At 35.5% G+C, this 13,701-nt stretch overlaps 1 protein-coding gene and 1 pseudogene across 4 annotated transcripts in view; one reads left to right on the forward strand and one right to left on the reverse strand.

The window, feature by feature from the left end:
• SLC38A6 (solute carrier family 38 member 6) overlaps positions 1–13,701 on the forward strand; it is a 73,368-nt gene that overhangs the window by 37,534 nt on the left and 22,133 nt on the right. For all 4 annotated transcript variants that reach the window (XM_072838833.1, XM_072838832.1, XM_072838835.1 and 1 more), the window contains 2 exons: positions 6,185–6,267; positions 6,732–6,790. In XM_072838833.1, coding sequence (XP_072694934.1) covers positions 6,185–6,267; positions 6,732–6,790 — 142 coding nt within the window. The remainder of the gene's footprint in view (positions 1–6,184; positions 6,268–6,731; positions 6,791–13,701) is intronic.
• Positions 11,660–12,218, reverse strand: LOC140640615 (large ribosomal subunit protein eL15-like; annotated as a pseudogene).

The following is a 13,701-nucleotide window of genomic DNA, read 5'->3' on the forward strand; positions in this document are numbered from 1 at the left end:
CCCCTTCCTTTTTAATTTGAGATATAATTAACATATAACGTTTAACATATAACACCATAAATTTAAGGTGTACAAGATTTTGATACACTTACACATTTCGATATGGTTACCACAGTAGTGTTAGCTAACCCCTCCATCACGTTATATTTAAGATCTACTCTCTTAACTACAGTCACAATGCTGTATGTAGGTTAGATCCCCAGAACATATTCATCCTGTAACTGCAAGTTTGTACCATTTGACCAATATCTCAGTTTCCTTGCCTCCTCCTCCCCAGCCCCACTGGTAACCACCATTCTACTCTGTTTCCATGAGTTTGGCTTTTTTTTAATTCTATATATAAGTGATAAGCTGTTATGATGTTTTTTTGCCTGTCTTATGTCACTTAGTTCTCAGAGTCCATCCATTGACACAAATCGCAAGATTTCCTTCTTATGGCTGAATAATATTCCATTATATATATATATATATATATATATATATATATATACACACACACACACACACACACACACATTATTCCATTATATATATATATATACACACACACATATATACATATATACATATATATATACACACATACACACACTCTACACACACACCCCACATCTCCTTTATTTATCTACTGACACTTAGGTTGTTTCCATATCTTATCTATTGTGAATAATACTGCAATAATTATGGAAATGCAAATTTCTTTTTGATATCCTGTTTTCATTTCCTTTGAATATAATCACATGGAGGTGGCATTGCTGGATCATATGGTAGTTCTTTTTTTTTTTAAGATTTATTCATTTATTTGAGAGAGAGACAGCATATGTGCGTGCATGAGCAGGGGGAGGGACAAAGGGAGAGGGAAAGAAATCCTCAAGCAGACTCCTGGCTGAGCACTCTTGATGCCAGGCTCCATCCCAGAACCCTGAGATCATGACCTAAGCTGAAATCAAGAGCTAGGGGCTGAACCAACTGAGCCATCCAGATGCTCCTATTTTTAATTTTTTAGGAACCTCCGTACTATTTTCCATAGTGGCTGAACCAGTTCACCTTCTCACTAACAGTGCAAAAGACTCCTTTATTTCTACTTCCCCACAAACACTTGTTATTTCTTATCTTTTTCATACCCATACTAACTGTGGTTTTAATTTGTATTTCTGTGATGATTAGTGATGTTGAGCATCTCTTCACATACTTGTTGACCATTTGTATGTCCTCTTTGGGAAAATGGCTGTTGATTTCCTCTGCACATTTTTAAATTGGATTGTTCAATTTTTTTTTTTTTTGCTATTGTATGAGTTCTTTATATATTTCGGCTATTAACCTCCTATATGGTTTGCAAATACTTTCTCTCATTCCATAGATATCCTCTTCATTTTGTTTATTGTTTCTTTTGCTGTGAAAAAGCTTTTTAGTTTGATGTAGTCCCACTTATTTTTACTTTTGTTGCTTGTGCTTTTGGTGTCATATCCAAAAAATTATTGCCAGGGCCAATGTCAAGGAGCTTTCCCCCTATGTTTTCTTGTGGAAGTTTTATGGTTTCAGATATTACATTTAAGTCTTTAATCCATTTTAACTTAATTTTTGTGAGCATTATAAGATAGGGGTCTAATTTTATTTTTCTGCATGTGTTTATTCAGTTTTCCTAACACCATTTATTGAAGAGACTTTTTTTTTAAGATTTTATTTATTTATTCATGAGATAGAGAGAGAGGCAGAGACACAGGGAGAGGGAGAAGCAGGCTGCATGCAGGGAGCCTGACGTGGGACTCAATCCCAGGTTTGCAGGATCACGCCCTGGGCTGAAGGCGGCAGTAAACCACTCAGCCACCCGGGCTGCCCTGAAGAGACTTTTTTCCCTATTGAGCACTCTTGGCTCCCTTGCCAGATATTGGCTGGCTCTTTATCTGCACAGAGTTATTTCTGGGCTCTCTATTTTTAATGTCTGTACTATACTGTTTTGATTACTATAGCAGCTTTGTAGTTAGTTTGAGATCAGAAAACTGTGATGCTTTGTTTTCTCTCTCAGAATTGCTTTGGCTATGTGGGATCTTTTGTGGTTCCATACAGATTTTAGCATTAATGTTCTATTTCTATAAAAACATATCATTCAGATCTTGATAGAGATTACATTAACTATAGATGGCTTTAGGTAGTATGACATTTTAACAAATTAATTTTTCCTATCCTTGAATGACAGGATATCTTTCCATTTGTGTCGTCTTCAATTTCTGTTATTAAAGTCTTCTCATAGTTTTCAGTGTACTGATCTACTTCCTTGGTTAAATTTATTTCCACGCATTTTATTGTTTTTGAGGCTGTGTAAATGGGATTGTTTTATTTCTTTTTTAGATATTTTGTTGTTAGTGTATAAAAATGTAACTAATTTTTGGTGTTACTTTTGTATCCTGCAACTTCACTGAATGTGTTACTTAGTCCTAACAGCTGTTTGGTTGAATCTTTAGGATACCCTTTATATAAAATTATATGATCAACAAATAAAGGCAGATATACTATTTCCTTTCCAGTTTGGACGTTCTTTATTTTTATTATCTTGCCTAATTTGTTCTAGCTAGGATTTCCAGTACTATGTTCAATAAGAGTGGTGAGAGTGGGCACCCTGATCCTAGAGAAAAAGCTTTCAACCTTTCAACTCCTGAGTATGATGTTAGCTGTGGGTTTGTCATATATGGCCTTTATTATGTTTGAGGTATGTTCCTTCTATACCAAATTTTGTTGAAGGCTTTTATTATAAAAGGTTACTACATTTTGTCAAATGCTGTCTCTACATCTATTGAGATGATTATATGATTTTTATCTTTCATCTTATTAATGTGCTGTATCACATTTATTGATTTGCATGTGTCCAATCACCCTTGCATTCCAGGGATAAATTCCACTTAATCATAGTGTATGATCTTTTTAATGTGCCATTGAATTTAGTTTGCTAATATTTTGTTGAGGATTTTTGCATCTGTGTTCATCAGGGATATTGATGTTTAGTTTTGGCTTTTTGTAGTGTCCATATCTGGCTTTCATATTAGAGTATACTACCCTTGTCAAATGAGTTTGGGAGTATTCCCTCCTCTTCAGTTTTTTTGAAGAGTTTGAGAATTATTGGCATAAATTCTTTAAATATTTGATAGAATTCACCAGTAAAACAATTTGGTCCGGGCTTTTCTTTGTTGGGAAGTTTTTGATTTCTGATTCATTGTCTTTACTCCTTATTGCTCAGTTCATATTTTCTATTTCTTATCATTCAACTTTGATGTGTTATATACTCTAGGAATTTATCTATTTTCTTAATTTAACATGTCAGTGGGCAACTTTAGCTGCCTGGTAGAAAAGAGGATGCATTTTCACCAACTGAGAATTCCCAGAGTATCTACCAAATGATTTGAAAAAATAACCCCTATTGTCTTTGATGTTCCCACCTGCATATTGGCATTAATTTTACTTTGTTACTATTGTGCTTCTGTATATATGTATATGTTTCAGTGAAAAATGGTTACAGAAAATATAGAAAAGAAAGCAAATAAAAATCATACACAATACCATCTTACCTAATAATTGTTTTATTTCCTTTTAATTTTTCTCAATAAACTTATTTATTTTTAATAAAGCTTTTTAAAACATAGATAATAGCCATATATTTTTTATTTTTATCATTAGTATTTTCCATTTTATTAAACTATTTTAAAAAACTATACAATTCCACTGAATATGCTTTTATTGACTTAGTATTTTCTGTTGTTAAACATATAGGACTTTCCTCCAACTTCTTAATGTTATAGGAATGTTGTATTCATAGCTTCATGCCCATAGAATTCTTTATATTATAGATTATTTTCTTAGATTGCCAAATTTTTATTGCTTTTGTTATATAATGTCATTGTTTTTCCAGAAGTACTAATTGACAAGATAGCACTGCATGAAGAACCAGTTATGCCACATTCTTGAATATTACTTTTTGAATAATTTTACTAGCTTAATTTCAGCAGCTTCATATTTATTTCTTTAATTAGTACTAGAGATTTTGATTTTTCTTCATGTGTATTTACTGGTTATACTTCTTTCATGAATTGTTTGTCCTTTATATACTAAAAAGTATTTCTAAAATTTTTTTATAAATTTCCACTCATGTATTTTATATCGGAAAATTGAAACCATCTCTATGCAAAGAGAAAACAAAAATTACTCATATTGCTACCACATAGAAATATCTACTTCTATCATTCTAAGTATATCCTTATGACCTATTTTTAAACATTCATCCAGTTTTTTTATGTAATCAAAAACATCATCACACTTTTAACCTACCTTTTTTTTTCATTTAATATTCTAATACCTTCATGTGAAATATGTAATACTTTTTTTCCTGGTAATTCATACTCTTTCTTGAAAATTTGAAAAATATAGAAAACTGTAAAGAAGAAAAATTACCCATCATTCTACCACCCAGAGATGATGGCTATCAGTATGTTGCAGTTCTTTTCCATTTTTTGATGAATCTATACTTTTCCTCAAAATTGCTAATCATGCTATTTATATGTTTATGATGTTTTCATATCATTATATTATTTATTATATTATTCATTATATTGTTATACCTGTAAAATTTTCTTTTTTATGATTGTCCCATAGTCCCATCATTTGTTTTAAAATTGTCATGATCTTAGGTTTTTTGTTTTTTTTGTGTGTTTTTAAAGATTTTATTTATTCATGACAGACACAGAGAGAGATGCAGAGACATAGGCAGAGGAAGAAGCAGGCTCCTTGTGAGGATCCTGATGTGGGACTTGATCCCAGGACCCCAGGATCATGACCTGAGCCAAAGGCAGACACTCAACCATTGAGCCACCAAGGCACCCTGATCTAGGTGTTTCTGATTTTCAGTATTTTAAATGTTTTCAGTAAACATCTTTTTACAAATATTTTTGTTTTTATTGCTGATTGTTTTTATTTATTTATTTATTTATTTATTTATTTATTTATTTATTTATTTATTTATTTATTTTTTAAGTAGGCTCCACACCCAGCATGGAGCCCAATGCAAGCTTGAACTCATGACCCTGAGATCAAGACCTGAGCTGAAGTGCTAAAATCAAGTCAGGCACGTAACTGATCTGCCTAGAGGCCCCAACTGATTGATTGATTGATTGATTATTTATTTATTTAATTAATTATATTTTGAGAGAGAGAGTGCACACATGAGCAGGAGGAGGGACAGAGGGTGATGGGGGAAATAGACTCTTAAGCAGCCTCCATACCCAGCACAGAGCCATCTGGGGCTTGATCTCACAACCCTGAGATCATGGCCAAAATCAAGAGTCAGATGCTGGACCAACTGAGGCACCCCTGATTTTTTATTTTCAATAGTATGTTATACAGAGTTGAATATTTGAAGTCTTTTGATTTTTCTTGCCAAATTGCTTTCCAGAAAGGTAATATATAAATTTTTACCTGCACTAGTTTTAAAGATTTATTTATTTGAGAGACAGAAAGAGGGATGCCTGGGTGGCTCAATGGTTGAGCATCTGCCTTTGGCTCAGGGCATGATCCCCGCGTCCTGGAATCCAGTCCCACATCAGGCTTTCCGCGGGGAGCCTGCTTCTTCCTCTGCCTATGTCTCTGCCTCTCTCTGTGTGTCTCTCATGAATAAAAATTTAAAAATCTTAAAAAAAAAAAAAAGGAGTGAGAGAGAGAGAGCACGCGCGCCTGTGCACAAGCAGGAGGGGGTGGGCAGAGGAAAAGGGAGAGAGTCCTTAAGCAGACTCTTTGCTGAGCATGAAGGCTCACCTGGGGCTCTTTCCTGAAACCCTGAGATCATGAAGAGCCATAACAAGAGCCAGACTCTTAACCAACTGAGCTACCTAGAGCCCCTACCTTTATCAACTTTGTGCACACCTTTTCATTCCTCAACAACACTGACTATTGTCTTTTAAATACTTGCTAATTTGGTAGTTGAAAAATGGCATTTCATTGTTTTGATATCTTTCTTAAATATAAATTAATAAGAATAATAGAATTTCACAAGAACATATTGTAACGAAAGGAAGTAGGCTTTTCCTAATGGTTATAACTGTGTGTGTGTGTGTGTGTGTGTGTGTGTGTGTGTGTGTAAATACAAACACCAGATTCCTCTAAATTTTAGTAGTCCTAAAATAGGACTTTTTTTTTCTAATAGGTCTTGGTATCTTGATGGACAAACACTACTAATAATCATTTGTGTTGGTATTGTGTTCCCTCTTGCACTTCTTCCTAAAATAGGTAAGTATTTAGAGAAGAGGGCAGTTTTTGGAAGGAAGGATGAAAGAAGATAATGTTAAGGGGCTTTTAAATTTCATAGTACCACATTTTTAGCAGAAGGGTGGTAGTGAATAATTTTGAACTTGGACTTATTTTAGGTTGTTCAGCCTTCAGCCTTGCCTAGTTAGCCTATTACTCGGTTTGCAGTAGTATTTTGTCTGCCCCACTAAAATAAAATCTTTACAGTGGAACATTAAAGACCAGCCTTTCCTTACAGTGTACCATTAGTGGTAAGCCAGTTCCAATTCTGCTGTACAGAGCTGCATAAATGATCTGTGACAGATAGTTGGAATGTTGTTATTCTCAGCCCTAAGCCCCAGATACCAAGCACTGTAATAGAAAACATGCCCACGATATATAGCTTTAGCCGTATGTTAGGATCACTTTCCTTATAAATTGCTTTTTATTTTACTGTTATTTTACAGGCTTTCTTGGCTACACAAGTAGTTTATCATTTTTCTTTATGGTGTTCTTTGCTCTTGTGGTAAGTTTAAAATATAATATATTGCTTATCTCCTCACTGAAATTGAACTTGTTGTGTTAATGCCTTTTTTTTTTTTTAAGATTTTACTTATTTATTCATGAGACACAGAGAGAGGGTCAGAGACATAGGCAGAGGGAGAAGCAGGCTCCATGCAGGGAGCCCGATGTGGGACTCAATCCCTGGACCCAGGATCATGTCCTGGGCTGAAGGCAGGCGCTCAACTACTGAGCCACCCAGGCATCCCAATGTCTTCTTTTTTTAACTCTGTTTTCTGTCAGAGTTTTATTTCAGTGTGTTATTAAAGTACTTTTATTCCACAAAATTATTTCATTATTGTCTGTATTTTGAAGAGGCTTAGCTAGAGCATTGTTTCAAATTATCTCTTTTGGCTAATTAGAAAGGAGAGCACACTGATTCTGTTAAAACCTTAGGTGAAGTTTAATTCTTTGTATTAAGTGTGTGTATAGGTTTATTTCTGAATAATACTGGGTATGTAAATTATTAAACTCTTCCTTGTTACTGAAAAATGAGTGAAAGAAAGGAGCGACACAACACACCAGTAGTTAAACCATATTATAGAGCCAGATTTTCAAGCTGTCACAACAATTTCAGATGCATTTAATTTAGGTTAAATTATCTTCTGGGATGCAAAGATAAAACAACTTTAGATTATTAAATGAAGTGGAAGTGACCCTGGTTTTAGTGTACCAAAATACTTATACTTTAATGGATGCTTTTAAAACTAAAATACTTAAAAGTGTTTATATTTAATCATTTGTTGAATTTATCAGTATTAAAAGTTGTTACTCTCCCCACCTCAAATTGTCTGGCTTCTATCTTAGAAGTAAATTAATTGAACACATACTTTTTCCCCCTTTAATTAATGTAGATATAACTGACATAGAGCACTGTATAAGCTTAAGGTGCACAGTATAAAGACTTAACTTACAGATATAGCAGAGTGATCACCGTAATAAGTTTAGGTAACATCCATAAACGTGTATTTTTTAGACTTCACATTGAAAAGAGAAATAACAGTTATTTTCACCATAAATGGATTTTTTTGCAGTGGTACTTTATTAATTTTCTGGTATAGTTGACACAGTGTTTTTTTTTTTTTTTTGACACAGTGTTATATTAGCTTCAGGTGTATAACATAATGATTTCAATAAATTTATACATTATGCTGTACTCACCATAACTGTAGCTGGCATCTGTTACCATCCAGTGCTATTACAATATCATTGGCTATATTCCTTATGCTGGACCTTTTATTTCCATACTTATTCATTCCATAACTGGAAGTCTGTTTCTCCCATTTCCTTTCATCCATTTTGCTCATCCCCCCCTTCCCTTCCCTCTGGCCACCATCAGTTTGTTCTCTGTATTTATAGCTCTGATTCTGCTTTTTCTTTGTTTATTCATTTGTTTTTTTAGATTCCACATAGGAGTGAAATCATATGGTATTTGTCTTTTTCAGTCTGACTTATTTCACTTAGCAAAATACCCTCTAGGTCCATCTATGTTGTTGAAAATGGCACTATTTCATCCTTTTTTGTGGCTGTGTGATATTCTATTGTGTATACACATACACATACACACACACATCTTCCTTATCCATTTGTCTATTGATGTATATTTAGGTTGCTCCCGTATCTTGGCTATTGTAAATAGTGCTTCAGTAAACAGAGGGGTGCATATATATCTTTTCTTTGGGTAAATACCTGATAGTGGAATATTGAATCATATGGTATTTCTATTTTAAATATTTTGGGGAACCTCCATGTGGTTTTCTACAGTGGCTGTACCAACTTACATTTCCTTCCACAGTGCCTGAGGGTTCTTTTTCTTACCACATCTTCACTAATACTTCTTATTTCTTGTCTTTTCGATTTTAGTTATTCCGATAGGCAATAACTCATTATGGTTTTGATTTGCATTTCCCTGAATTAGTGATTCTCAGCATCCTTTTGTGTGTCCATTGGCCATCTGTATATTTTCTTTGGAAAAATGTCTGTTCAAGCCCTCTGCCCATTTTTAAATTGGATTTTTTTTTTTTTTTGGCATTGAGTTGTATACGTTCTTTATGTATTTTGGATACTCCTTATCAGGTATATCATTTGCAGATATGTTCTCCCATTCGGTAGGTTTCCTTTTTGTTTTGTTGGCGTTTCCTTAGCTGTGCAAAAGCTTTTTTTTTTTATAAAAAAAAATAGTTTATTTTTGCTTTTGTTTCCCTTGCCTTATGATACATGTCTAGAAAAATGTTGCCCATGGCTAATGTCAGAGAAGTTACTGCCTGTTTTCTCTTCTAGGAATTTTATGGTTTTAGGTCTCATATTTAATCCTAATTAAAGGTCTTTAGTCCACTTTAAGTCTATTTTTCTTATGGTATTAGAAAATAGTCCAGGGGATCCCTGGGTGGCGCAGCGGTTTGGCGCCTGCCTTTGGCCCAGGGCGCGATCCTGGAGACCCTGGATCGAATCCCACATCGGGCTCCCTGTGCATGGAGCCTGCTTCTCCCTCTGCCTGTCTCTCTGCCTCTCTCTCTCTCTCTCTCTCTCTCTGTGACTATCATAAATAAAAAAAAAAAAAAGAAAGAAAATAGTCCAGTTTCATAAACTGATTGTTGAGAAGCATCTGTATGGTTAGGAATGACCTATGTATGCAAATAAACATATGGATGCAAAAGAATCAATCTAGATAACACTAAATTTTTTCCTCACAGATAATTGGCAATCCAAGCATTGCATAGGGAAAAATAATTTGGTTTTTATAGCCAATAGTTTGAAGCATATGAGACGTATTGATATAATACATCTTTTGTACTTTTCACAATATTCATATCTGCCATGGCAGATACTTTTAAATTTGATGCAGATTTCTTACTGTAGCAGTCATATGGAAATAATGTCCTTATTCTGCACTTATTGTAATGCTTTACAAACCATCTGCTCAGATTTTTACCTGTGAGCAAAATTTAAATTGATCTATAATGGGACAATGAAGACACTGTACACTTTTTTAAGTTCCCTTTAATTCTGACATTTATTTTAAACTTCCTAAATAATTATGTTTTGAAATACATAATGGTTAGGGAAAGGAAATGTGTATATTAACCCAGATTTTTTAGAATGGTGTCAATGGCTCCATTTTTTTTTGTCAATATGTATTTACAAATCTATATAATATCTGTATTACATTTTTGAAATATTTTATTTCTTTTTTTACATTTTAAAAATATCTTAATATAAAAATTTTAAAAATCAGTCCAGAAATCTTACTTTATGCTCTCCAAATAATGTAAATTGAAACTTACAGTCTTTTTAAAAAAAATTCTGATCAAAGCCAACTTTAATCTTCTATCCTCACATTTAAAAGGTTATTTGATGGCTACCAGTTTCCCAATTCTAGCATTGGCTACTAGCTTACAAATCTTAAGGTAAATTCTTCTCATTTACCTAATGTTTAATTTCTACTAGTTTTAGTATACACTGGTATAAATACCATTACTGACTACTTTTATGAAATTCAGTAATCTACATATCCCATGGAGTCATGGGATAGAATCAGGAGCCTCCACCATGAACCTCAGTGGTACTGTGGAGATCAAGGCAATTTTGCTTAGATTGAGCAGGATTCATTTTCATTTTTTTTTAACATTTTATTCATTCATTCAAGATAGGCATAGAGAGAAAGAGAGGCAGAGACACAGGCAGAGGCAGAAGCAGGCCCCATGCTGGGAGCCCAATGCGGTACACGTCCCGACCCCAGGATCATGCCCTGGGCCAAAGGCAGGCGCTGAACCGCTGAGCCACCCAGAGATCCCCAGGATTTATATTCATTTGTAAGAGAACCCTCTCACAATGGCTTTAATTCTAAAAATGGTGGCATTCTTTTAAACTGTTCTTTCAAAACCAGCAGTTACTTAAATGAAATATTGGATTAAACCTAAAAATATGGACCCTTTATTATTCCGCATATGATCATGGTAAGAGATTAGGATGTTCTTCACATTTCCAAGAAAAATCCAATTTAAAAAGCTTGTTCTTGGGATCCCTGGGTGGCGCAGCGGTTTGGCGCCTGCCTTTGGCCCAGGGCGTGATCCTGGAGACCCGGGATCGAATCCCACATCGGGCTCCCGGTGCATGGAGCCTGCTTCTCCCTCTGCCTGTGTCTCTGCCTCTCTCTCTCTCTCTCTCTCTGTATCTGTCATAAATAAATAAAATATTTAAAAAAAAAAAAAAGCTTGTTCTTACCGAACCCCTAAAAACAACCATTTGAGAGTAAACCAGCTGAGCATCACATCACCCCAACGAAGTGTAGGTTTCATTACATGCACCAACAAATGATATGGCTAGCTTCTGCATTCCACTTTTTTTTTTTAAAGATTTTATTATTTATTCATGAGAGAGAGAGAGAGGGGGGCAGAGACAGAGGAGAAGCAGGCTCCTCACAGGGAGCCCAAGGCAGGACTCAATCCCCAGACCCAACATCACACCCTGAGCTGAAGGCAGACACTCAACCGCTAAGCCACCCAGGTGTCCCTGCATTCCACTTTTATAGAATTTATCTTACACCTATTATACCAAACAGCATTTTAAACACTGGCATATAAACTCCCTGATGACATAAAGCAAAGACAAAAATACTTACCCTATTAAAACAAGACACGCCATCACAGTCTTCAAACATTATTACACTTTAGCTTTCATAATTTGACAGTGCATTCATGCAACAATCTGCAGACAACTCATTTTAACAAAGAACACTCTGAAGCAATTATGACTGAACTACATCATTTCTTAGATAAGAATTTTACCAACATTACTTACTTAAACATTACTTAAATTAGCGGTAACAGTGGAACTAGGGAGTCTTCTCCATGCTGCACAGCAGGAACCATTGAGAGTGTGTGAAACTTGACTTCTCACCACTCCTGCGGCCTGCAGATGGCGGCCCTCATGTTGCCCTGTGCTCGTGGACTGGTTTGGTGATCCACAGGATGTTTCTTCTGATAACTTTATGGAATGGATTAATGAGAATAACCTCAAAGAATTTGTACATGGAATCTTCACCAACCCAGTAAGAATTCAGGACCCCTAGAGTCCCAAGTGGCATCCAGCTCACTCCTGTGCAACTGATTGAAGGCTTCTGGCAAACATTAGCTGGTTAGCACCATGTTGGACAGCCTTGGTTGAGGTCTCACCATTAGGAATGGCGTTTGGGGCCACTATATTGAATCTGATATATGACATAACCTTGCTTGGCCTTGTACCCCACCAGCTTGCCCGGGGTGGAGGGTGATGAGGGATGTCCTATGGAGAGAGAAAGGGCTGTCAGTAGCAGCAGCGGCACACCCAGAGAAGAAAGCACATTACGTTGCACTGCTTCTTCATAGCTCCTGAATGTACTTGTAAGCACCCATCTTGACTGACCTTTGAGCTTATGCCTGTACCAGATGGAAAGAAAAACTTACAGTTTTGTTTTGTTTTTAAGTGGGCTCCAGGCTAGGCTCAAATTCACCACCCTGAAATCAAGACCTGAGCAGAGAGCAAGAGTCTGAAGCTCAACCAATTGAGCCACCCAGGTGCCCCAAAACTTAAGGATCTGGATTGTCCCAGATCTTTATTTTGCATAAAAATTTTAACGTAAAAAAAAAATGTTAACTTAAAATTTTGCCCCCTCTGAAATATCTAAAATTTGTAAAATCCATTTTATTTTAGCAGTGGTTCAGAATGTCAGTAACCAGGTGAGTTTACCTTTTTTGGTCCATTTTAGAAAACAAATGGATTGCCACTGTTTCCAAAAGTTCTGTCTTAAATAAGCCAGTAATCAAAACAGAAAACAATTTGTGGTCAGAAGGTTTGCTTGTTCCAAGGACTAAGTGAGGCATGATAGCTGCCTCAGACTTGTGGACACTGCTCTTAAGGCTCTATCAATCTCATAGGGGAGATAGGAAAAATTAATTGGAAAACAATAGAGAACAATGTAGACAACACATAATTATTGATTTATTTGCTTCAGAATAAGAAATGCAGCAGTTAAAAGGAGAGAAGGATATTAAACTTGAGCTGAGCCTTGAAGGATGGAAAGAACTTAGAATAGAGAGAAAGAGAAAAGAGCCTTTTGTGCAAGTGAATTTAATCTTCTTTTCCCCTTTGTCTTCCTAACCCCTGGAGTTATCTTCTTACCATGTTCTGTCTTCAACTTGAGTAAGGACTCCCTGTCATGCTCTGTTGTTGGGTATCTTTCTAGTCCAGTTCTGCACTCTATAGAACAGCACCTTTTGCCATCCCACTGTGTGGACTTAGGCATGGGATGGGTCTCTGCAGTGAAATTGGCTATAGTAATCAAAGTTTATATTAATATAAAACCAAACTGCTAATGATCTTTTCATTAACTAGAAATTAATTGAAAAATGAATGCAAAAATCATTATATTGTATTTTGGAGCCTTGTTTTGAAACATTTTGATTTGCCAGCCAAGTAATAATAGCTGATAAAATAAATGAGCTAGCTTACACTCCGGCCTTGTCAGAGTACTTGGTGCACAAGTGCTCAGTGCACGGTTGCCACCTTGCCACACAGGTGTCAGTTGGGGAAGGGAGTGTGCTGCATCGAGCTCAAGGAAGGGCTGAAGAGAGAGACCAGTGGCAACCGGAGACTAGTGTCTGCCCTACCCCATCCTCATCCTTCTTTGAAAAGATACCAAAAAATATATGTGAAATTATTGCTTTTGATTTTTTTCCTCTTGGTAAACTGACCATTTGATTTTATTTCATGTTGCAAACTTACCTAGAAATATCAAAGCAACTGGCTCAGTTCACCTTTTGTTTCTTTTTATTTTATCTTGGTGAGGGTTTTAATTAAGACTCCTTCTTTAGTTGACTCATTAGCTTAATTCTAAAA

This window comes from Canis lupus, chromosome 9, assembly GCF_048164855.1.
Source record: "Canis lupus baileyi chromosome 9, mCanLup2.hap1, whole genome shotgun sequence".
NCBI lineage: Eukaryota > Metazoa > Chordata > Mammalia > Carnivora > Canidae > Canis > Canis lupus.